Genomic DNA, 26,964 nt, shown 5'->3' with positions numbered 1-26,964 from the left:
TTTTTCATGTGTCTGTTAGCCATTGGTATGTCTTCTTCAGAGAAGTCTCTTTTCATGTCTTCGGCCCATTTTTTGACTTGATTATTTGTTTTTTGGGTGTTGAGTTTGACAAGTTCTTTATAGATCTTGGATACCAGCCCTTTATCTGTAGTGTCATTTGCAAATATCTTCTCCCATTCTGTGGGTTGCCTCTTTGTTTTGTTGACTGTTTCCCTTGCTGTGCAGAAGCTTTTTATCTTGATGAAGTCCCAAAAGTTCATTTTTGCTTTTGTTTCACTAGCTCTGGAGATGTATCTTAAAAGAAGTTGCTGTGGCTGATGTCAAAGAGGTGACAGCCTATGCGCTCCTCTAGGATTTTGATGGATTCCTGTCTTACATTGAGGTCTTTCATCCATTTTGAGTTTATCTTTGTGTATGGTGTCAGAGAATGGTCGAGCTTCATTCTTCTGCATGTGGCTGTCCAATGTTCCCATCACCATTTATTGAAGAGACTGTCTTTTTCCCATTGTATATTTTTTCCTGCTTTGTCGAAGATTATTTGACCATAAAGTTGAAGGTCCATATCTGGGCTCTCTATTCTGTTCCATTGGTCTATATGTCTGTTTTTGTGCCAGTACCATGCTGTCTTGGTGATCACTGCTTTGTAATATAGCTTGAAATCGGGCAACGTGATGCCCCCAGCTTTGTTTTTCTTTTTCAACATTTCCTTGGCGATTTGGGATCATTTCTATTCCATACAAATTTTAGTATTGCTTGTTCCAGCACTTTGAAAAATGTCATTGGAATTTTGATTGGGATGGCATTGAAGGTATAGATTGCTCTGGGTAGCATAGATATTTTAACAATGTTTATTCTTCTGATCCATGAGCATGGAATGTTTTTCCATCTTTTTGTGTCTTCTTCAATTTCTTTCATGAGTATTTTGAGGTTCCTAGAGTATAGATTGTTTACCTCTTGGGTGAGGTTTACTCCGAGGTATCTTATAGTTTTTGGTGCTATTGTAAATGGAATTGATTCCCTAATTTCTCTTTCTACAGTTGCATTGTTAGTGTATAAGAAAGCAACTGATTTCTGTGCATTGATTTTGTATCCTGCCACATTACTGAATTGCTGTATGAGTTCTAGTAATTTGGGGGTGGAGTCTTTTGGGTTTTCCACATAAAATATCATGTCATCTGTGAAAAGAGAGTTTGACTTCTTTGTCAATTTGAATACCTTTTATTTCTTTTTGTTGTCTGATTGCTGAGGCTAGGACTTCTAGTACTATGTTGAACAATAGTGGCGAGAGTGGGCATCCTTGACGTATTCCTGATCTTAAGGGAGATCCTCTCAGCTTTTCCCCATTGAGGATGATATTCACTGTGGGGTTTTCATAGATGGATTTTATGAACTTGAGGAGTGTTCCCTCTATCCGTATACTCTGAAGAGTTTTAATCAGGAAAGGATGCTGTATTTTGTCAAATGCTTTTTCTGCATCAATTGAGAGGACCACATGATTCTTCTCTTTCCTCTTATTAATGTGTTCTATCACATTGATTGATTTGCGAATGTTGAACCACCCTTGCATCCCGGGGATAAATCCCACTTTGTTGTGGTGGATGATCCTTTTAATGTATTGTTGGATCCTATTACCTAGGATTTTGTTGAAGATTTTGGAATCCATATTTACCAGGGATATCGGTCTGAAATTCTCCTTTTTGATGGGGTCTTTGCCTGGTTTGGGGATTAAGGTAATGCTGGCCTCATAGAAGGAGTCTGGAAGTTTTCCTTCTGCTTCCATTTTTTTGAAACAGCTTCAGGAGAATAGGTATTATTTCTTATTTGAATGTTTGGTAGAATTCCTCAGGGAATCCATCAGGCACTGGACTCTTGTTTTTTGGGAGGTTTTTGATCACTGCTTCAATCTCATTACTGGTTATTGGCCTATTTAGGTTGTCAATTTCTTCCTGTTTCAGTCTTGGCAGCTTATAGGTTTCCAGGAAGGCATCCAATTCATCCAGATTGCTCAGTTTATTGGCATATAGTTGTTGATAATAATTTCTAATAATTGTTTCTATTTCCTTGGTGTTAGTCATGATCTCTCCCCTTTCATTCATAATTTTATTAGTTTGGGTCCTTTCTCTTTTCTTTTTGATAAGTCTGGCCAGTGGTTTATCCATCATATTAATTCTTTCAAAGAACCAACTTCTAGATTCATTGATCTGATCTCTGTGTTTCTGGTTTCTAATTCATTGATCTCCACTCTAATCTTAATTATTTCCCTTCTAATGCGTGGCTTAGGCATCATTTGTTGATTTTTCTCTAGTTCTTTAAGGTGTAGGGTTAGTTGGTGAATTCGGGATTTTTCTATTTTTTTGAATGAGGCTTGGATGGCTATGTATTTCCCCCTTAAGACCGTCTTTGCAGTATCCCATATGTTTTGGACCGATGTGTTTTCATTCTCATTGGTTTCCATGAATTGTTTAAGTTCTTCTTTGATTTCCTGGTTGACCCAAACATTCTTGAGCAGAGTGGTCTTTAGCTTCCAAGCGTTTGAATTTCTGCCAAATTTTTTCTTGTGATTGAGTTCCAGTTTTAAAGCATTATGGTCTGAGAATATGCAGGGAATAATCTCAATCTTTTGGTATCGGTTGAGACCTGATTTGTCACCCAGTATGTGGTCTATTCTGGAGAAAGTTCCATGTGCGCTTGAGAAGAACGAGTATTCTGTTGTTTTAGGGTGGAATATTCTGTATATTTCTTTTTTTTTTTAATTTTTTTATTGTTATGTTAATCACCATATATTACATCATTAGTTTTTGGTGCAGTGTTCCATGATTCATTGTTTGTTCATAACACCCAGTGCTCCATGCAGAACGTGCCCTCCTCAATACCCATCACCAGGCTAACCCATCCCCCTACCCCCTCCCCTCTAGAACCCTCAGTTTGTTTTTCAGAGTCCATCATCCCTCATGGTTCGTCTCCCCCTCTGACATACTCCCCTTTTCTTCCTCTCCTGTTATCTTCTTCTTTTTCTTTTTTCTTAAAATATGTTGCGTTATTTGTTTCAGAAGTACAGAACTGTGATTCAACAGTCTTGCACAATTCACAGTGCTCACCATAGCACATACCCTCCCCAATGTCTATCACCCAGCCACCCCATCCCTCCCACCCCCAACCACTCCAGTAACACTCAGTTTCTTTCCTGAGATTAAGAATTCCTCATATCAGTGAGGTCATGTGATACATGTCTTTCTCTGATTGACTTATTTCACTCAGCATAACACCCTCCAGTTCCATCCACATCGTTGCAAATGGCAAGATCTCATTCCTTTTGATGGCTGCATAATATTCCATTGTGTATATATACCACATCTTCTTTATCCATTCATCTGTCGATGGGCATCTAGGCTCTTTCCACGGTTTGGCTATGGTGGACATTGCTGCTATAAACATTGGGGTACACGTACCCCTTCGGGTCCCTACATTTGTATCTTTGTGGTAAATACCCAGTAGTGCAATTGCTGGATCGAACGGTAGCTCTAATTTCAACTGTTTCAGGAACCTCCATACTGTTTTCCAGAGGGGTTGCACCAGCTTGCATTCCCACCAACAGTGTAGGAGGGTTCCCCTTTCTCCACATCCCCACCAACATCTGTCGTTCCCTGACTTGTTAATTTTAGCCATTCTGACGGGTGTGAGGTGGTATCTCATTGAGGTTTTGATTTGGATTTCCCTGATGCTGAGTGGTGTTGAGCACTTTTTCATGTGTCTCTTGGCCATTTGGATGTCTTCTTTGGAGAAATGTCTGTTCATGTCTTCTGCCCATTTCTTGATTGGATTATTTGTTCTTTGGGTGTTGAGTTTGATAAGTTCTTTCTCGATTTTGGATACTAGCCCTTTATCTGATATGTCATTTGCAAATATCTTCTCCCATTCTGTCAGTTGTCTTTTGGTTTTGTGGACTGTTTCTTTTGCTGTGCAAAAGCTTTTTATCTTGATGAAATCCCAATAGTTCATTTTTGCCCTGGCTTCCCGTGCCTTTGGCGATGTTTCTAGGAAGAAGTTGCTGCGGCTAAGGTCGAAAAGGTTGCTACCTGTGTTCTCCTTTAGGATTTGGATGGACTCCTGTCTCACGTTTAGGTCTTTCAACCATTTGGAGTCTATTTTTGTGTGTGGTGTAAGGAAATGGTCCAGTTTCATTCTTCTGCATGTGGCTGTCCAATTTTCCCAACACCATTTGTTGAAGAGACTGTCTTTTCTCCATTGGGCATTCTTTCCTGCTTTGTCGAAGATGAGTTGACCATAGAGTTGAGGGTCCATTTCTGGGCTCTCGATTCTGTTCCATTGATCGATGTGTCTGTTTTTGTGCCAGTACCATACTGTCTTGATGATGACAGCTTTGTAATAGAGCTGGAAGTCCGGAATGGTGATGCCGCCAGCTTTGCTTTTCTTTTTCAACACTCTGGCTATTAAGGGTCTCTTCTGGTTCCATACAAATTTTAGGATTATTTGTTCCATTTCTTTGAAAAAAGTGGATGGTATTTTGATGGGGATTGCATTGAATGTGTAGATTGCTCTAGGTAGCATTGACATCTTCACAATGTTGATTCTCCCAATCCATGAGCATGGAACGTTTTTCCATTTCTTTGTGTCTTCTTCAATTTCTTTCATGAGTATTTTATAGTTTTCTGAGTACAGATCCTTTGCCTCTTTGGTTAGATTTATTCCTAGGTATCTAATGGTTTTGGGTGCAATAGTAAATGGGATCGACTCCTTGATTTGTCTCTCTTCTGTCTTGTTGTTGGTGTATAGGAATGCCACTGATTTCTGTGCATTGATTTTATATCCTGCTACTTGACTGAATTCCTGTATGAGTTCTAGCAGTTTTGGGGTGGAGTCTTTTGGGTTTTCCACATAAAGTATCATATCATCTGCAAAGAGTGAGAGTTTGACTTCCTCTTTGCCGATTTGGATGCCTTTGATTTCTTTTTGTTGTCTGATTGCTGTGGCTAGGACTTCTAATACTATGTTGAATAGCAGTGGTGAGAGTGGACATCCCTGCCGCGTTCCTGACCTTAGGGGAAAAGCTCTCAGCCTTTCCCCATTGAGAATGATATTCGCTGTAGGTTTTTCATAGATGGCTTTTATGATCTTGAGGTATGTACCCTCTACCCCTATACTCTGAAGAGTTTTGATCAAGAAAGGATGCTGTACTTTGTCAAATGCTTTTTCTGCATCTATTGAGAGGATCATATGATTCTTGTTCTTTCTTTTGTTAATGTATTGTATCACGTTGATTGATTTGCGGATGTTGAACCAGTCTTGCAGCCCAGGGATAAATCCCACTTGGTCGTGGTGAATAATCCTTTTAATGTACTGTTGGATCCTATTGGCTAGTATTTTGGTGAGAATTTTTGCATCCATGTTCATCAAGGATATTGGTCTGTAATTCTCTTTTTTGATGGGGTCTTTGTCTGGTTTTGGGATCAAGGTAATGCTGGCCTCATAAAATGAGTTTGGAAGTTTCCCTTCCATTTCTATTTTTTGAAACAGTTTCAGGAGAATAGGTATTATTTCTTCTTGAAATGTCAGACCAGACGAAATCTAGGTCTCCTACTCCTCCGCCATCTTGCTCCGCCTCCTATTCTGTATATTTCTATGAGGTCCTTCTGGTCCAGTGTATCATCAAAGCTCTTGTTTCCTTGTTGATTTTCGGCTTAGATGATCTGTCTATTGCTGAGAGTGGAGTATTGAGGTCTCCTACAATTAACGTATTGTTATCAATATGACCCTTTATTTTGGTTAACGGCTTATTTGGATGGCTGCTTCCATATTGGGGGCATAGATATTTACAACTGCTAGATCCTCTTGTTGGATAGACCCTTTAAGAATGATATAGTGTCCTTCTGTTTCTCTAACTACAGACTGTAGTTTAAAATCTAATTTGTCTGATATCAGAATTGCTACCCCAGCTTTCTTTTGAGGCCCGCTGGCATGGAAGATGGATCTCCATCCCTTCACCTCAGTCTGGATGTATCTTTAGGTTCAAAATGAGTCTCTTGTAGACAGCATATGGATGGGTCCTGTCTCTTTATCCAATCTGCAACCCTGTGCCATTTTATGGGAGCATTTAGGCCATTCACATTGAGAGTGATTATTGAAAGATATGAATTAATTGTCATCATGTTGCCTGTGAAGATGTTGTTTTATACATTGTCCCTGTAAATTTCTGTTGTATATCACTCTTGGGGTTTTCTCCTTTTATAGAACCCCCCTTAATATTTCTTGCAGGGCCGGCTTAGTGGTCACATATTCCTTCAGTTTCTGCTGGTCTTGGAAACTCTGCATCTCTCCATCCATTCTAAATGATAGCCTTGCCAGATAAAGTATTCTTGGCTGCATGTTTTCTCGTTTAGTACCCTGAATATGTCTTGCCAGGCCTTTCTGGCTTGCCAGGTCTCTGTGGATAGGTCTGACGTTATTCTGATGTTCCTCCCTCTGTACGTAAGGAATCTCTTCCCCCTAACTGCCCTTAAGATGGTTTCCTTGGTTCTAAGATTTGCCAGTTTTATTATTACATGCCAAGGTGTTGGACTGTTTTCCTTGATCTTGGGAGGGGTCCTCTCTGCCTCTAGGATGTGAATGTTTGTTTCATTCCCCAGATTAGGGAAGTTCTCAGCTACGATTTGCTCAAATATATCTTTTAGTCTTCTCTCTCTCTCTCCACCCCCTCCACGATTCTAATCATTCTGACATTGGAATGCTTCATGGTGTCACTTATTTCTCTGATTCTATTTTCATGGATTCTGAGTTGTTTTTCCCTGGCCTCCTCTTTTGCTTTTTTATCTTTTAAATTGTCTTCTAGGTCACTGATTCGTTCTTCTGCCTCACTTACCCTAGCTGTTAGATTATCTAGATTAGATTGGATCTCACTGATAGCATTTTTAAGTTCTGCTAATTCAGTTTTCATTTCTGCCCTTAGAGACTCTATGTTGCCATTAATTGATTTCTCCATTCTAGCTATTGTCTTCACAATTGCTAGCCTGAATTCCATCTCCGACATCTTGGTTATATCTGCATCCATTTGTAAATCTCCAGCATAAATCATAATCTCTGAGTCTTTCCTATTTTGGGGGTTCCTCCTCCTAGTTATTCTGTTGATGGGTGGTTGAGGGAATGTATAGAGTCCAAATTATTGACCACAACCAAAGCAAGATGCACCTATTTTCTAGGGAACTTAGGGTTTCTGGCTTCTTGTTCCCCCAGCTTGACTTCTGGGGGAGGTGCTTGTAGCACTGTTACTCAAGGAACCCTGTTTGGGCAGAGTTGCCCATGTCCCCTGTGGTGGGAGATGGGCTCAGTGGGAACCGGTTTTTTTGGCTTTGTTGAGGATATGCCAATTATGGCCACTCATGTCTGTAGACACATGCCAACAAACATCAGAAGCACATTACAATAACATTGTAGACTCCTTAACCAAATTACACTCTTGTTATGAAGGCTTGCATGAACCATCTCCCAGAATACCAGACACAGCCCCCAGGTAGCTATTCCCCCAGAGATGCCATGCCACTGGCCCATCTTGCATCAGGCCACAGGGGAGTGACAGCACTTGTCTTCCACATGTTGGCAACCTGATCAAGGGTCGGTTGTGCAATATAAACCTCTCCTAATAGTCCAGTGGGACAAACCTTACCAAATTACTTAGGAGATCATGATTATAGAAATCTCATTGGCTCAGAGGACTGTCCAGTATCAGCCACAAAGCTAAGGCCACTGGCTTTGCTCGCTATTCTGGTTATAAAGGCTATTTCATTAAATTAAATTCATAAAAAGTTTAGTAGGAGATTGATATTATACCTCCAGGGTCAACTAGTGGAACTGTGGATCTGAGAGAGAGGAAAAGAGGTGTTCTGCCTAGTGGATGCCAGTGACATTAGGAAATGAAATCCACAAAGGAATCCCAGAACCCAGTGGTCACTCTCTGTGGACGCAGGCCAAATCCCTACCCCAGCATAGATGAAGAGGTTTATGAGCTCTTGCTTCAAAGCAACTGCGTGCCTCCTTTAGTCGGTATCCAGATTGCTTGCCTTGAAGAAAGCCCACAAGCTAGCCAAATGCAAATGCTCTCCTTTATTGTGGCCAGCCTGGATAATAGGGTTGTTGGTAGATCACTCCAGTCTTTCTTTCCAACAAAGTAGAAAGAATGCAACTTAAAATTTAGAGTAAGATTATTGGTAGTTTTATATGTAACAGGGAGAGTAAAAAAATTCCTTTGAAACTGGCAGATCAGGTAGTAAAAGTGTAAGTAAGAGAAAAGAGGATTAAGTACTTATAAAAAGTGATAATAATACACAGGCAACCAAACACTAGGAAAAAAATAAAAAAATTCTTAAAAACAACAACAAAAAAACCCCTCAAAATAAAACAAAATAGAAAAGTCCTACACAAAGGCATCCAGATTGGTAAGGAAGAAATAAAACTTTCACTATTTGCAGATGACATGATACTGTATATAGAAAACCCTAAGGACTCCATCAAGAAAATACTTGAACTGATAAATGAATTCAGTAAGGTCACAGGATACAAAATCCATATACAGAAATCTGTTGCATTTCTATATACTAATAATGAAGCAACAGAAAGAGAAATTAAGAAAGCAATCTGGTTTGCAACTGCACCAAAAAAATAAAATATCTAGGAATAAACAACTAAGGAGGTGAAAGATCTGTACTCTGAAAACTACAAAACATTGATGAAAGAAATTGAAGACAACAAAGAGAAACCAGAAAGCTATTCCATGCTCATGGGTTAGAAGAACAAATATTGTTAAAATGTCCAAACTATCCCCCAAATCTACAGATTTAATGCAAGCCTTATCAAAATACCAACTGCATTTTTCTCAGAAACAAAACAAATAATCCTAAAATTTGTATGGAACCACAAAAGACCGTGAATAGCCAAAGCAATTTTGGGAAAAAGAAGAACAAACCTGGAGGTATCACAATTCTAGATTTCAAGTTACACTACAAAGCTGTAGTGATCAATACAGTATGGTACTGGCACAAAAATAGACACATAGATTAATGAAACAGGATGGAAAGCCCAGGAACAAACCCACAAATATATGGTCAATTAATCTTCAATAAAGCAGGAAAGAATATCCAGTGGGAAAAGGACTGTCTTTTCAACAAATGGTGTTGGGAAAACTAGACAGTTATATGCAAAAGAATGAAATTGGGCCACTTTCTTACACCACACACAAAAATAAATTCAAAATGGATTAGGAACCCAAATGTGAGACCTGAAACAATAAAAATCCTAGAATAGAGCACAGGCAGTATTCTCTCTGATATCAGCTATATCAACATTTTTCTAGATATGTCTTGTGAGGCAAGGGAAACAAAAGCAAAAATAAACTATTGGGACTACATCAAAACAAAAAGCTTCTGCACAGCCTAGGAAACAATCAGCAAAACTAAAAGACATCCTACCAAATAGGAGAAGATATTTGCAAATGACATATCCAATAAAAGGTTAGTATCCAAAATATGTAAAGAAGATATGAAACTGAACACCCCAACCAACAAACTGACTAAAATGGGCAGAAGACATGAACAGACATTTCTCCAGAGAAGACATCCAGATGGCCAACAGACACATAAAAAGATGCTCAATATCACTGATCATCAGGGAAATGCAAAAACTACAATAAGACATGAGATATCACCTCATACCTGTCAGAACGGCTAAAATCAACAGCCCAAGAAACAACAGGAGTTGGCAGGGATGTGGAGAGAAAGGAACCCTCTTGCACTGCTGGTGGGAATGCAAACTGGTGTAGCCAATGTGAAAAACAGTATGGAAGTTCCTCAAAAAATTAAGAACAGAACTACTCTACAATCCTGTAATTACACTACTGAGTATTTACCCAAAGAATACAAAAACACTAATTCAAAAGGATATATGCACTCCTATATTTATTGAAGCAGTATTTACAAAGCCAAATTATGGGAGCAGCCCAAGTGTCCATCAAGAGATGAATGGATAAAGAACTTGTGGTATATATACACGATGGAATATTACTCAGCCATAGAAAAGAATGAAATCTTGCCATTTGTAATGACATGGATGGAACTAGAGAGTATTATGCTAAGTGAAATAAGTCAGTTAGAGAAAGACAAATACTATATGATCTCACTAATATGTGGAACTTAAGAAACAAAATGAACAAAGGAAAAATAAAAAAGAGAGAGACAAATTGGGAAATAGACTCAGCTATAGAGAAGAAACTGATGGTTACCGGAGGGGAGGTGGATGAGGGGCTGGGTTAAATAGGTGAAGGGGATTAAGAGCACACTTATCATGGTGAGTACGGAGTAACATACAGAATTGTTGAATTACTATATTGTATACCTGAAACTAATATGACTCTGTATGTTAACTATATTAGCATTTAAAAACTTAAAAAAAGAACAAAACTCCCACACATTTTTTTAAAAATGAGAAACGAAAAGGAAATACCAAATAGGGAAACAGTAAATATTACTTATTGCACATGATATTATTTTCACCAGCTAGACTCAAGGACCTGACCTTTACTGCCCACTTGCTTGTACCCACCAACCTTTGTCCCACATTTCTCTTTAAACTCTTCTTTTCAGCTTATATCTTAACTCAGGCAAAAGATCTAATGAACATAGCATCCTGGTGATGGAAAACAAAACTACCCCTCAAGCAATAATGACTGCCCGGTTGATGAGCTCCAACTGGCCCAAACCACCCGGACCAGCGTGAGCTAAACCCCCAACTGACATCTGTGCAGATGGACGATGCAGTGACCCATGGAGTGACCAACAGTTACCTTTACCTCATTATAATATTAAAACCTCGACCCAAGGAGAAGCACAGGCCTCATTAACATAATATGCAATGTATGTATAGGCATGCTTCCTTAAGGCGCATGTGTGACCTTACGTCTCCTCCTTTACATACATGACAAAACTCTCTTTCTGAATATTTATCCTAACCCTAAGTAAAATAAACCCATTTATCCTTGTTCTGAGAGTCATGGCTTTGAAAATTATTCCCCATGACTTCCTTATTTGCTGCAAATAAAGTTTCTTTTGTGTGACAACTCTACCTGGTGTAATTTCTATCTGCAACTCACTAAGGAGTAAACTCATGTTAGTTTGGTTTCAATATGATATAATTGTGACCAAATGTATCAGTCATATCAACAAACGTGAGTGGGATTGAATCACCTATTAAAAATGTTTAAGGGGCAACTGGCTGGCTCAGTCAGAAAAGCATGTGACTCTTGATCTCAGGGTTGTGAGTTTGAGCCCTAATTTGGGTATAGAGATGACTTAAATGAATAAAAAAAATTGTTCAAATTGGCTCATAAGGGAAAAGGCAACCATATGCAGCATGGAAGATACACCTAAAACACAGAAAGAGTAAAAGTAAAAGGGTGGATAGAGATATAAAATGCATTTGGTAACTATAAAAAAGTATGGATTGTGATGCTATCAGGCAAAGTAGGATTCAACCCCAAAAGCATTATGGACGACAAAGAAGGAACTTTATATTGCTAAAGACTCCATTCTATCAATGAAATATAAAAATCATAAATATGTATGTACCAAATAACAGAATAACTGCTTATATAAGACAGAAACAACAGTAGATGTAAGGAGAACTAGAAACACACTAAAAACTGTACACTTAATTTTCTGTATAAGCTAAGAGGACAAAAAGAAAAAAAAGATATAAAAGATTTAAACAAAATAAAGAATATATTAGATCTTTCAGATAATAGAAAATATATCTTCTCAAGTGCACATGGAAAATTCATAAAAGTTGATAATAGGGCAAAAATAAACGAGTAGTTTTAAAAAATGTGGAACACTACAAACAATACTCTTTGATCACAAGTTCAACACAAAGTAAAAAAGAAAAAGGGATGCTTGGGTGGCTCAGTTGTTTACATGTCTGCCTTTGGCTCAGGTCATGATCCAGGGTCCTGGGATCGAGCCCCACATTGGGCTCCTTGCTCAGCGGGGAGCCTACTTCTCCCTCTGCTTGCCGCTCCTCCTGCTTGTCCTCTCTCTCTCTCTCTCTGTCTCTCTGACAAATAAAAAAATAAAATAAAATAAATCCTCCCATCTGGAAATTAAAAATATCTACTAAATATCTCTGGTGTAAAATTACAGAAATTCTGAAAAATGTGGTAAAATGAAATGTAAAGAAAACACTACATATCAAAACCAAGAACACTTAAAATAGCTTTCAGAGAAAAATGTATAGCCATAAAGAGAAAATGGCTGAAAATGAATGAAATGAATGAAAATGAATCCCCAGCTCAAATAACATTGACAAAATTCAACAATGATTTACGATTAAAAACTCTGAGAAAATAAGGAACCGAAGGGAACTTCTTTGCCCTGATAAGAACATCTACAAAAAAACTGCAGCTAGCATCATACTTGATGGTAAGACCTGAATGCTTTTCCCTTAGGTTCAGGAACAAGACAAGGATGTCTGCACTCATGATTTCTGTTTGACATTGCACTGGAAGTTCCAGGGAGTGCAACAAAGTAAGAAAAACAAATAACAGATAACCAGACTAGAGAGGAAGAATTAAAACTTTATTCACAGAACACATGATGGTTCATGTAGAAAACCCAATAGAAAGTACAAAAAAGTTACTAGAACCAATAAGCTAGGCTGCAGGGTACAAAGTCAAAATCAAATATCAATCATATTTCAGTATACCAGCCACAAATAATTAAAAATTAAAATACAAAAATACCATTTATAATAGCATAAAATAAAACTATTTATGGTTAAATTTGATTGAAGATGTGCCAGACTTAAGTGTTGGAAGGTATAAAACACTGTTGAGGGAAATTAAACAAGGCCTAAATAATTGAAGAAATAAACCACACTCACAGATCAGAAAACCTGATTTTGTTAGGGTAATAGTCCTCCCCAAATAGATCAATAGATTCAATGCAATCCCAGCAAATACCAGATTTTTTTTTCTGTAGAAAGTTACAGCCTGATTCTAGAATTTACAAAGATCCTAAAATAGATAAAGCAAGTTTTAAAAAGAAGAAAAAAATTGGAGAATTTATGCTACCTAATTTCCTAACTTCAAAACTTATAAATCTACAGTAATCCAAAGGTGTGGTGTTGGCATAAAGATAGACACACAATGGAAAGGAACAGAATAGAAAGTACAGAATATACCCATGTATATGTAGTTAGTCAATTTTGGAAAAGGAGCCAAGGTTATTCAATGGGGAAAAAAAAAGATTTTTTTTTCAACTAAAGGTGCTAGAATAGATGACTCAATCAATAATGGGTTTTCAATAGGTATTACTTTATAAATGAATATAACATTAGGTTTTGAGAGTTAATCATTTGCTCAATGTCACCCGGATAAAATATTTGAAGCTGAATTGTTTGATTCCAAAATCTGCGGCTTTTCACCACTGGGTTGTCTCTTATTACAAAAGCTACTGTTTGCCACTATTTACTTTATAAAAACATGCCCTTTATTCCTAATTGATTTCAAGCTCTTCAAGCGTTCTGTATCTTGTATTTCTTAGTATCTTTGTTGTGAAGTGTAATTGTTGATGGTAATGCTATTATATATGTTAGTTTGATTTTGTGGTAGACAGGTTATAGATAAAATATATACAAAGACAATCCTCTGTGAGAAGGAGCACAATGACAGAGGAATATGGTTCTTAACCACTGGGTGCTAGGAGTCCTCTCCTTGCCTTCTCTGTGTTACACAGTCATCATCACTTTTGAATTCCCAATCACTAGTGGGAATGTGCTCTCTCATGCTCACCAAATATATATTTTAGAAGATAGATTTAAAAGCCTTGTTTCCCAGTTGAAGTGAGTACATTGACTTTTACCTCTTTCCCAGTGTCCTTTGGAAATATTTTCCAGAAGGCTAACTATAGAAACAATTCTCTTTTCAGGTGCAAACTGACTGAGCACAGTGGTCATGGGTCTTAGTTACAGCCTCATGGGTTTTTTTTGGGCCAACTTACCTGAGTTGAGGGGTGGGGGTAGAGCCCACTCGATGAAAGGATGCCGGTCAAAGGTGTTGGCCCTCTGGCACTTCTGCACATCTCCGTCATTTTGGATCATGTCCACAATCTCTTGTGTCCAGGTTGTGCCTAGAGCATTAGTTATTATCAATTTCATCCACTCACTGCACAATTTAATTCATTTCCTTGATTATTTATGTATTCAGTAAAATTCACATATGCTGAGTGTTAAGCGGAATCAGCTCACTTATCACCTCCTCTTTAATCCCCAGTGCCTCACATAAGGGCTTTGCACCTAGTAAATGTAGTTTCAGCAAATGCGTATTGAGTGAAATGAATGTAGGGAGATACAAAGATGAATTAACCACTGTCCCTGTCCTAACCAGTTTACAATCTTTTTGGAGGAGATAAGTTAGGACAGAGACTACCTCTTGCCTAGCTTATATCCATTCTTCCCTTCTTTCTCAAATTAATAAATTTTTAGCTGAACATACAGCTACTTGCCTCAAAGGTAATGTTTACCAGTCTTTCTTACATGATGGGGCCATGCCATTTTGGGAAGTTGTCTTTCAAGAGAAGGAACACAACCTATTCCTCCCTTCCTACCTTCTTTCTGCTTTTTGGAATGTGTGCAGAAAGTTAGAAAGAGCCAGGGTCTTTGATGATCAACGTAGCCACCACTTCAGCCCTGACTGCTAATCTCCAGACTGCTTTTTCTTTTGGGTTTTCTGACACTTGTAGCCAAATTAAATCCTAATGGATACAGAAGAGAAGTGCAAATAGGCATATAGGTCAGTAAAGAGCTAGATTCTGCTCACTGTCCACCAGATATCCATTTTCCTTTTTCCACCAAAAGTATTTGGTGTTTCTCTGGCTCATAGTCAAACCTGCTGCTCACTGATAAATATGACATATACACAGATAACTAGAAGATGAACAGTGTACAGTTAGAGACAAAAAGGATGTGCAAAGGGCTACAGGAGTTCAGAGGAGGAGGGCCATCTTGGTGCAGAAGGGGTCAGTAAGGCTGAGTTCAGATGGTGGTTTTGGAGTGAAGAGTTGAAACAGTACCGGAATATTCATCTGCATTAAGAAGCCAGGGCATCCCAGGCTCCCAGGTGGGGGGGGGTGCCTCAGGAACCAGGATAAAGACAAGTCACATTTCTGAATTGGTAAGTGTAAGTGGGCTCACAGCAGGTAAGAGGTGGTGGGAGAGGTGAGGGAATAAGGCTGGAAACTTGGGGACCATCCTGAGCGGCCTTGAGATTGACTGCATAATTTCAAAGGTGAGCTGAAAAATTCCTTCTCTGAGGTGCAATGCAAATTCAAGTTCAGTTCTAACCAGAAGTGTCCAGTACAAACCAGACAGAAAAGGAGATACTTGAAGAATTGAACCCTGCTGACAGGAAGTGCCTGCCCTAGTTTTAAGTAATGCTAAGTCCTGAGAAGAGAGTGAGGCTAAGGAGCGACTTCCCAGACACAGAGGACAGAAACAGTCCAAGGAAGGTTGGGAGAATGTGGTGAACTGATTCTTTTCTGAAATCTTTCTGGTTATGAATACCGAGAGTTCCTCTTACGGAGTTAAATGGCCGGTGAGAGACCTTCCCAAGCTGGTTACAGCTTCAAGTTTATCACCTCACTTGGTCACATGGCTTGATGTTACAAATGCAGGTATTGCAGGGAGATTGTCATTCTATTGGCCTCCCCGGTTAGGATATTCTTTGTTCCTCCACCCCTGCACAAGCCTCGAAACCCCTTGCACTTGCAGACCCTCACTTTTGTCACAGCCTCCTCTTCATTTTATAAGATCCTGGTAAGTGTCACCTCCCCTTTCCCAGATCCTTCCGACTGTACTTGTGTGGGTGTTGGACCCAAAGCTATTAGAACATTTCATATTGGGGTGAAAGCCTTTTTTCCACATTGGTGTCCCCCCACTAAGAGATGCTTCTTATGGGCAAGGGTTGTGCTCACTTCCTAGATTGCTTGGCTGATGGGAACCAGGAGTGGCTGGGTTGGCAAGATTACTGTGAGAACCTCTGTATAATTTTTTAGACTCTGCATTTAAATAATCTTGTAATTCATTAAGTCCTTTGAGGATCTGGGATTCTACCTAAGTAAACAGGAGGACCTTGGATCCTGAGGGATTGGAGCTCAGAAGCAAGTCTGGTTTCATTTCTCCCAGGGTCAGGCCTGGTGAAAATCTGCATTTTTATATTTTTATTTTTTTAATTTTTTATTGTTATGTTAATCAACACACATGACATCATTAGTTTTGGATGTAGTGTTCCATGATTCATTGTTTGTGCATAACACCCAGTGCTCCACGCAGAACGTGCCCTCCTTAATACCCATCACCAGGCTAACCCATCCCCCCACCCCCCTCCCCTCTAGAACCCTCAGTTTGTTTTTCAGAGTACATCGTCTCTCATGGTTCTTCTCCCCCTCCGATTTACTCCCCTTCATTCTTCCCCTCCTGCTATCTTCTTCTTTTTTTTTTTTTTACTTAACATATATTGCATTATTTGATTCAGAGGTACAGATCTGTGATTCAACAGTCTTGCACAATTCACAGCTATCACCATAGCACATAGCCTCCCCAATGTCTATCACCCAGCCACCCCCTCCATCCCACCCCCCACCACTCCAGCAACCCTCAGTTTGTTTCCTGAGATTAAGAATTCCTCATATCAGGGAGGTCATATGATACATGTCTTTCTCTGATTGACTTATTTCACTCAGCATAACACCCTCCAGTTCCACCCACGTCATTGCAAATGACAAGATCTCATTCCTTTGATGGCTGCATAATATTCCTTTGTGTGTATATACCACATCTTCTTTATCCATTCATCTGTTGATGGACATCTTGGTTCTTTCCACAGTTTGGCTATTGTGGACATTGCTGCTATAAACATTGGGGTGCACGTACCCCTTCAGATCCCTACATTTGTATATTTGGGGGAAATATCCAGTAGTGCAATTGCTGGATCGTATGGTAGCTCTATTTTCGACTGTTTGAGGAAACTCCATACTGTTTTCTAGAGTGGTTGCACCAGCTTGCATTCCCACCAACAGTGTAGGAGGGTTCCCCTTTCTCCGCATCCCCGCCAACATCTGTCATTTCCTGATTGTTAATTTTAGCCACTCTGACTGGTGTGAAGTGGTATCTCATTGAGGTTTTGATTTGGATTTCCCTGATGCCGAGCAATGTTGAGGACATTTTCATGTGTCTGTTGGCCATTTGGATGTCTTCTTTGGAAAAATGTCTGTTCATATATTCTGCCCATTTCTTGATTGGATCATTTGTTCTGTGGGTGTTGAGTTTGATAAGTTCTTTATAGATTTTGGATACTAGCCCTTTATCTGATATGTCATTTGCAAATATTTTCTCCCATTCTGTCGGTTGTCTTTTGGTTGTGTGGACTGTTTCTTTTGCTGTGCAAAAGGTTTTTATCTTGATGAAATCCCAATAGTTCATTTTTGCCCTTGCTTCCCTTGCCTTTGGTGATGTTTCTAGGAAGAAGTTGCTGCGCTGAGGTCGAAGAGGTTGCTGCCTCCTTTAGGAGAACCTGCTGTTCTCCTTTAGGATTTTGATGGACTCCTGTCTCACATTGAGGTCTTTCAACAATTTAGAGTCTATTTTTGTGTGTGGTGTAAGGAAATGGTCCAGTTTCATTCTTCTGCATGTGGCTGTCCAATTTTCCCAACACCATTTGTTGAAGAGACTGTCTTTTTTCCATTGGACATTCTTTCCTGCTTTGTCAAAGATTAGTTGACCATAGAGTTGAGGGTCCATTTCTGGGATCTCTATTTTGTTCCATTGATCTATGTGTCTGTTTTTGTGCCAATACCATACTGTCCTGATGATGACAGCTTTGTAATAGTGCTGGAAGTCCGGAATTGTGATGCCGCCAGCTTTGCTTTTCTTTTCCAACATTCCTCTGGCTATTCAGGGTCTCTTCTGGTTCCATACAAATTTTAGGATGATTTGTTCCATTTCTTTGAACAAAGTGGATGGTATTTTGATGGGGATTGCAGTGAATGTGTAGATTGCTCTAGGTAGCATTGACATCTTCACAATGTTTGTTCTTCCAAACCATGAGCATGGAACGTTTTTCCATTTCTTTGTGTCTTCCTAAATTTCTTTCATGAGTATTTTAGAGTTTTCTGTGTACAGATCCTTTGCCTCTTTGGTAAGATTTATTCCTAGATATCTTATTGTTTTGGGTGCAATTGTAAATGGGATTGACTCCTTAATTTGTCTCTCTTCTGTCTTGTTGTTGGTGTATAGGAATGCCACTGATTTCTGTGCATTGATTTTTATATCCTGCCACTTGACTGAATTCCTGTATGAGTTCTAGCAGTTTTGGGGTGGAGTCTTTTGGGTTTTCCACATATAGTATCATATCATCTGCAAAGAGTGAGAGTTTGACTTCCTCTTTGCCGATTTGGATGCCTTTGCTTTCTTTTTGTTGTCTGATTGCTGCGGCTAGAATTTCTAATACTATGTTGAATAGCAGTGGTGATAGTGGACATCCCTGCTGTGTTCCTGACCTTAGGGGGAAAGCTCTCAGTATTTCCCCATTGAGAATGATATTCTCTGTAGGTTTTTCAAAGATGGCTTTTATGATAATGAAGTATGTACCCTCTATGCCTATACTTTGAAGAGTTTTGATCAAGAAAGAATGCTGTACTTTGTCAAATGCTTTTTCTGCATCTATTGAGAGGATCGTATGATTGTTGTTCTTTCTTTTGTTAATGTATTGTCTCACGTTGATTGATTTGTGGTTGTTGTAACAACCTTGCAGCCTTGGGATAAATCCCACTTGGTCTTGGTGAATAATCCCTTTTTTTAAAGTTTATTTATTTATTTATTTGAGAGAGAGAATGAGAGAGAGAGAGAGAGCATGAGGGGGGGAGGGTCAGAGGGAGAGGCAGACTCCCCGCTGAGCAGGGAGCCCGATGTGGGACTCGATCCTTGGACTCCAGGATCATGACCTGAGCCGAAGGGAGTCGCTTAACCAACTGAGCCACCCAGGTGCCCCGGTGAATAATCCTTTTAATGTACTTTTGGATCCTACTGGCTAGTATTTTGGTGAGAATTTTTGCATCCATGTTCATCAAGGATATTGGTCTGTAATTCTCCTTTTTGATGGGGTCTTTGTCTGGTTTTGGGATCAAGGTAATGGTGGCCTCATAAAATGAGTTTGGAAGTTTTCCTTCCATTTCTATTTTTTGGAACAGCTTCACGAGAATAGGTATTAATTCGTCTTTAAATGTTTAGTAGAACTCCTCTGGGAAGACATCTGGCCCTGGGCTTTTTTTGTTTGGAGATTTTTGATGACTGCTTCAATTTCCTTAGTGGTTATAGGTATTTTCAGGTTTTCTATTTCTTCCTGGTTCAATTTTGGTAGTTGATACATCTCTAGGAATGCACCCATTTCTTCCAGGTTATCTAATTTGCTGGCATAGAGTTGTTCATAATATGTTCTTATAATTGTTTGTATTTCTTTGGTGTTGGTTGTGATCTCTCCTCTTTCATTCATGATTTTGTTGATTTGAGTCATTTCTCTTTTCTTTTTGATAAGTCTGGCCAGGGGTTTATCAATCTTGTTAATTCTTCCAAGATCCAACTCCTAGTTTCGTTGATCTGTTCCACTGTTCTTTTGGTTTCTATTTCATTGATTTCTGCTCTGGTCTTTATTATTTCTCTTCTCCTGCTGGGTTTAGGCTTTATTTGCTGTTCTTTCTCTAGCTCCTTTAGGTGTAGGGTTAGGTTGTGTATTTGAGACCTTTCTTGTTTCTTGAGAAAGGCTTGTATTGCTATATACTTTCCTCTCAGGACTGCCTTTGCTGCATCCCAAAGATTTTGAACAGTTGTGTTTTCATTTTCATTGGTTTCCATGAATTTTTTTTAATTCTTGTTTAATTTCCTGGTTGAACCATTCATTCCTTTGTAGAATGCTCTTTAGCCTCTATGTATTTGTGTTCTTTCCCAGTTTCCTCTTGGGAGTGAGTTTAGTTTCAAAGCATTGTGGTCTGAAAATATGCAGGGGATGATCTCAATCTTTTGGTACTGGTTGAGACCTGATTTGTGACCTAGGATGTGTTCTATTCTGGAGAATGTTCCATGGGCACTAGAGAAGAATGTGTATTCCGTTGCTTTGGGATGGAATGTTCTGAATATGTCTGTGAAGTCTTTTTGGTCGACTTTACTTTAAATGTAAAGTCTTTATTTCCTTGTTGATCTTTTGCTTAGATGATCTGTCCATTATTATTGTATTTTTGTTGATGTGTTTCTTTGCTTTTGTTATTAATTGGCTTATATAATTGGCTGCTCCCATTTAGGGGCATATTTACAATTGTTAGATACTGTTGTTGGATAGAACCTTTAAGTAGGATATAGTGTCCTTCCTCATCTCTTATTACAGTCTTTGTTTTAAAATCTAATTTGTCAGGGGCGCCTGGGTGGCGCGGTTGGTTAAGCAATTGCCTTCGGCTCAGGTCATGATCCTGGAGTCCCCGGATCGAGTCCCGCATTGGGCTCCTTCTCCCTCTGACCCTCCCCCCTCTCATGTGCTCTCTCTCTCTCATTCTTTCTTTCTCAAATAAATAAATAAAATCTTGAAAAAAATAAAATCTAATTTGTCTGATATAAGGATTGCCACCGCAGCTTTCTTTTGATGTCCATTAGCATGGTAAATGGTTTTCCACCCCCTCACTTTCAATGTGGGGGTGTCTTTGGGTGTAAAATGAGTCTCTAGCAGACAGCATATTGATGGGTCTTGTTTTTTAATCCAATCTGATAGCCTGTGTCTTTTGATTGGGGCATTTAGCCCATTTACATTCAGGGTAACTATTGAAAGATATGATTTTAGTGCCATTGTATTGCCTGTAAGGTGACTGTTACTGTATATTGTCTGTGTTCCTTTCTGGTCTATGCTGCTTTTAGGCTTTCTCTTTGCTTAGAGGACCCCTTTCAATATTTCTTGGAGGGCTGGTTTCGTGTTTGCAAATCCTTTAGTTTTTGTTTGTCCTGGAAGCTTTTTATCTCTCCTAATTTCAATGACAGAGTAGCTGGATATAGTATTCTTGGCTGCATATTTTTCTCGTTTAGTGCTCTGAAAATATCATGCCAGTCCTTTCTGCCCTGCCAGGTCTCTGTGGATAGGTCTGTTGCCAATCTAATATTTCTACCATTATAGGTTACATATCTCTTCTCCTGAGCTGCTTTCAAGATTTTCTCTTTGTCTCCGAGGCTCGTAAGTTTTACTATTAGATGTCGGGGTGTTGACCTATTTTTATTGATTTTGATGGGGGTTCTCTGTGCCTCCTGGATTTTGATGCCTGTTTCCTTCCCCACATTAGGGAAGTTCTCTGTTATAATTTGCTCCAATATACCTTCTGCCCCTCTCTCTCTTTCTTTTTCTTCTGGGATCCCAATTATTCCAATATTGTTTCGTCTTATGGTATCACTTATCTCTCGAATTCTGCTCTTGTGATCCAGTAGTTGTTTATCTCTCTTTTTCTCAGCTTCTTTATTTTCCATCATTTGGTCTTCTTTATCGCTGATTCTCTCTTCTGCCTCATTTATCCTAGCAGTTAGTGACCTCATTTTTGATTGCATCTCATTAATAGCCTTTTTGATTTTGATTTGGTTAGATTTTAGTTCTTTTATTTCTCCAGGAAGTGTTTCTCTAATAACTTCCATGCTTTTTTCAAGCCCAGCTAGTATCTTTAAAATCATGATTCTGAACTCTAGGTCCGACATCGTACTAATGTCCGTATTGAATGGTCCCTGGCAGATGATACTACCTCTTGTCCTTTTTGCTGAGGTGATTTTTTTCATTTTGTCATTTTGTCCAGAGGAGAATAGATCAATGAGAGAACAAAATGCTAACAGGTTAACAACGTCCCCAGAAAATATACTCTCAACAAATCAGAAAAGATCTGAAACCAGGGGAAAAGAATTGGAAAGAAAGAAAAAAGAAAGAGAAAAAAAAGAATCAGAAAAAGATAAAAAAGAACAAAAACAGAACAAAAAAAAAACCAGAATATGATTAATTATGATCAGGCTAGTGCATAGATCATGCCATATACTAGATTTTGGGTGTATTTTGGTCTGTTAGAAGAAAGTGTCTCCTAAAATTTTAAGGAAAGAAAGACTATATATGTACAAAATAAGGGTTGATACAATGAAGAGATGGAAGATGACTGTAAAGATGAAAATTATAAAAGATTTTATAAAAGGAATTGATAAGATAAGAAGTTGTTTGAAAAAAGAAAGAAGATTTAAAAAAACAAAGGGAGAGAATGTGATCAGGCAGGAGATTAGAACCAAGCCATACACTCCTGATTTAGGGTATATTTTGATCTGTTAGAAGAAACTGTATCTCAAAATTTTAAAGAGACCAACTTATATATATATGCCAAAAATAAGGGTAACTACTATGAAGGGATAGAATATGACTCTAAAAATGAAAAATAAAATTTTTTTTTTCAAAAAGGGATTGATAAGATGTTGGTTGAAAAAGGGAAAGAGAAAAATTAAAAAAAAAACAGTTAAAAAATTAACTTTGAAAGACTAATGAATCATGGTAAAAAAGCCATGTATTCTGTGTGCAGTATTCGCTTAGCACTGGAGTTCTCCCATTCTCCTTGATCGGTAAATTTGGTCTTGGCTGGCCGTTCATGCGGATCTTCTGGGGAAGGGGCCTGTTGCCATGGTTCCCAAATGTCTTTGCTGGAGGCGGAATTGCCCTGCCCTTGTCAGTCCGGGCTAAGAAATCTGCTCGGGTTTGCTCTCAGGCGCTTTTGTTCCCTGCAAGCTTTCGGTACAGCTTTGGAGAATGAGAGTGAAAATGGTGGCCTCCCAATCTCTGCCCAGAGGAGCCAAGAACTCAGGGCCCTGATTCTCAGTGTGCCCCTAGAGAAAAGCAGTCAGTCACTCCCATCTCCCTGGTCTCGGCTGCATTCCATGCTCACCTGGCCTGTGAGCCAGTGTTTCTATCTCTGGCACCTGACCCCGTGTGGAGTCTCCAAACCCAGAGATCCCTGCGGTGCGCTTCCGCGCCGCTCCTCCCAGGGCAAGAAGGGGAGTCTCCTCGGCTCTGCCGCTTGTTGTGTCCCTGCTGGGGGAGCAGTGGCCTGACTGGGCCGCGGATCACAGGTTATGGCAACCCTGAGCTGAAAGCCCGCGCCTCGGCTCTGGCTTACCCACTCCGATACCTGGGAGCTCTGTTGCACTCAGGCACCCCCGGTCTTTCTGTGACCCCAAGGGTCCTGAGACCACACTGTCCCACGAGGGTTCCACCCCCAGCTTAGCTACTGGAGCGATGTCTCTCAGCGGAGCCGACTTCTAAAAGTTCTGATTTTGTGCTCCACGGCTCTATCACTTGCCAGAAGCGGCCAAGGGAGGCCCCTCCCCCACCGCCTATCCTCCCGAATATCGCCTCAGATTCACTTCTCCGCACGTCCTACCTTCCAGTAAGTGGTCGCTTTTCTGTTCAGAGAGTTGTTGCTATTCTTTTCTTCGATCTCCTGTTGAGTTTGTAGGTGTTCAGGATGGTTTGATTCCCTATTCAGCTGAATTCCCGAGACCAGATGAAATCCAGGTCTCCTACTCCTCCACCATCTTGCTCCGCCCCCCGAAAATCTGCATTTTTAAAATAGGGGTGCCCTTCCAGACATCACCACTCCTCTACAGCTGGCTTCTCCACTGCCAGTTTCCCAAACCTACCTGCCTTTGCATAGGTTGCAATGAGGAGATCATCAGGTTTTGCTTGAAAATTCCAGATTTTGTCCCAATTATTACTCATTATCTTGGTCATAAGGACTCCATTCACTTCCTTGGTTTCTGGTTGTATGTACTTTCCCACCAGCTGGAGATCATTTATTTCTTCACGGGGCATCTTTGCCATAGGCTCACCAGACAGATCCTTAAAAGAAAAGTATGCTTGTGTCAATGCTCAAAACAGTCATTCCTGTCAAGAAAAATATTCTCTGAGAAAGTTAGGAGAGGTGTAGTGGCCATTCATTACTGTGCTCAATGTTAATTTAAGTGAGAGAGTCAAAACAGGGAGAGCCAGAAGCATTTTCAATAGCTTCATTTCAGGGTGTCAGGATGGTAAAGACAGGAACGTATTTCAGAGGAAGGCACACTGGGAGATGTGCTAGACGAGATGGGTTTTGATGGGACTTTTAGAGATGGCCTGAGGACTGAGTGACAGGAGGGGACCAGGTCAAACGACTAAGCTCACAGGTCCTTGTCAAGTCTGAGCAGTGAGAGAGGACAAGAATGGAATCAGCACTTAGGCTGGCCATCTACAAAGCAGCATTGAAGCAGGCTGCAGGTGGGTTGGCGAAATCACATGTGACCTAGACAACTCTAGAGCTAACACAAGTCACTGATGGGGGCAGAAGTCAAGACATATTAGGGTTCCCTTTCCACACAATGACATCAAAACGTTTCAGTGTGGCAGATCTAGATTACATGAAAGTCTCTCTGTGCATCCATAGCTCCAGGTCTCACTCCCTGCTCCAAATCCCTGGCTGGAGAGCAACATATGCTAGCTGAGGAGGTAACACCAATTTGCTTGGGGGAGTAACCCTCACTGGCTTGGGATACCATAGCTGTTCCCTTTGTAGATAATTGTGTTTCAGTTTCTTGAAATCTTACATTTATTATAGAAACATAGCACACTAAATCCAACCACTGCATTACTAGTTTTAAGAGTAATCCTGGGGGGGAGGAGCAAGACGGCAGAGGAGTAGGAGACCTTAATTTCATCTGGTCCCAGGAATTCAGCCAGATAGTTATCAAACCACTCTGAACACTGACAAACTCAACAGGAGATCAAAGAAAAGAACAGCAGCAACTCTATGAACAGAAAAGCGACCACATTCTGGAAGGTAGGATGTGCAAAGTGAATCTGAGGCGATATTCAGGAAGATAGATGACAGGGGAGGGGGCCTCTCTCAGCCACTACTGGCAAATGATAGAGCCACGGAGCACAAAATCGGAACTTTTAGAAGTCGGCTCCACTGAGGGGTGCTGCTCCAGTGGCTGAGCAGGGAGTGGAACCCTCGCTGGGACAGTGTGGTCTCAGGACCCTCGGGGTCACAGAAAGAGCAGGGGTGCCTGAGTGCGGCAGAGCTCCCAGGTATCAGAACGGGGAAACCAGCTGCAGAGACAGAGCAGAGGAGTGGGCTCTGAGCTCAGGGTTGCCATAAACCGAGATCTGCTAGGCAGTCGGGCCAGTGCTCTTCCGGCAGGGACCCAACAAGTGGCAGATCCGGGGAGACTCCCCTCCTCCCCCGGGAGTTGCAACATGGGAGCACACCACAGGACTCTGCTGGGTTTGGAGTCTCCACACGGGGTCGGGTGCCCAGAGATAGAAACGCTCAGTCACAGGCCGGGTGAGCACGGAGTGTGGCAGGAGACCAGGGAGATGGGAGTGATTGACTGCTTTTCTCTGGGGGCTCACTGAGGAGCGGGGCCCCAAGTTCTCGGCTCCTCCGGGGCAGAGATTGGGAGGCTGGCATTTTCAGTCTCCTCCTCCAAAGCTGTACGGAAAGCTTGCAGGGAACAAAAGCTGCCGAGAGCAAACCCAAGCGGATTGCTTAGCCCAACCCGGCAAGGGCAGGGCAATTCTGCCTCCGGCAAAGACATTTGGGAACCATGGCAACAGGCCCCTTCCCCCAGAAGATCAGCAAGATCAACCAGCCAAGACCAAATTTACCAATCAATGAGAACAGCAGAACTCCAGCACTAGGGGAATATTACACATAGAATTCATGGCTTTTTCCCCCATGACTCAATAGTCTTTCAAAGTTAATTTTTTAAATTTTCTTTATTTTTTTTACTATTTTTTAAAATTGTTCTTCTTTCCTTTTTCAACCAACATAGTATTTTATCAATTCAATTTTTAAAATCTTTTTTAATTTTCACTTTTCCAGTCATATTCTATCCCTCCTTTGTAGTTAACCTTATTTTTTGTATATATATAATTTTTTCTTTCTTTAAAATTTGGGATACAGTTTCTTCTAGCAGAACAAAATATACCTTAAATCTCTAGTGTATGGCTTTATTATAGTCTCCTGCCTGATCATATTCTCCCCCCCTTTTTTCTTCTTTCTTTTTTCAACCAACTTCTTATCAATTCCTTTTATAAAATCTTTTATAATTTTCATCTTTAAAATCATACTCCATCCCTTCATTATATTTACCTTTATTTTTGTACATATATAAGTTCTTCTTTCTTTAAAATTTTGGGAGACAGTTTCTTCTAACAGACAAAAATACACCCAAACTCTAGTGTGTGGCTCTGATCTATTACCAGCCTGATCATATTCCTTTTCTTTTTTTCTTTCCTTTTCTTTTTCCCCTGGTTTTTGGTCTCTTCTGATTTGTTTAGTGAATACTTTTCTGGGGTCATTTTTACCCTGTTAGCATTTTTTTCTCTCATTCATCTATTCTCCTCGGGACAAAATGACAAGATGGAAAAAACTCACCTCAAAAAAAAAAAAAAAAAGAACAAACAGCAATACGAACTGTAAGGGACCTAATCAGTACGGACATTAGTAGGATGTCAGACTTAGAGTTCAGAATGACGATTATAAACATACTAACTGGACTTGAAAAAAGCATGGAAGATACTAGAGTATCCCTTTCTGGAGAAATAAAAGAACTAAAATCTAAGTTGAAATTAAAAAGGCTATTAGTGAGGTGCAATAAAAAATGGAGACTCTAACTACTAGGATAAATGAGACAGAAGAAAGAATTAGTGATATAGAAGGCCAAATGATGGAGAATAAAGAAGCTGAGAAAAAGAGAGATTAACAACTACTGGATCACAAGGGCAGAATTTGAGAGATAAGTGATACCATAAGATGAAACAATATTAGAATA

The 26,964-nt window shown here is 39.9% G+C and overlaps 1 protein-coding gene across 1 annotated transcript in view; it reads right to left on the bottom strand.

Annotated features, from left to right (window-relative positions):
• Positions 1-23,965, bottom strand: part of LOC114199385 (sulfotransferase 1C1) — a 34,063-nt gene extending 10,098 nt beyond the window's left edge. Inside the window, exons 1-2 of the mRNA XM_028091278.2 lie at positions 23,794-23,965; positions 14,055-14,183 (exon numbers count right to left, since the gene is read on the bottom strand). Of these exons, the coding sequence (XP_027947079.2) occupies positions 14,055-14,183; positions 23,794-23,965 (301 nt within the window). The remainder of the gene's footprint in view (positions 1-14,054; positions 14,184-23,793) is intronic.
• Positions 23,966-26,964: the final 2,999 nt, after the last annotated feature.

Source organism: Eumetopias jubatus, unplaced genomic scaffold, assembly GCF_037043125.1.
Source record: "Eumetopias jubatus isolate StellerSeaLion01/CBP00866 unplaced genomic scaffold, mEumJub1_p1.0 scaffold_9, whole genome shotgun sequence".
Classification (NCBI taxonomy): Eukaryota; Metazoa; Chordata; class Mammalia; order Carnivora; family Otariidae; genus Eumetopias; species Eumetopias jubatus.
Note: the sequence above shows the minus strand (reverse complement) of the source record. Positions and strands in the feature narration are given on the sequence as shown.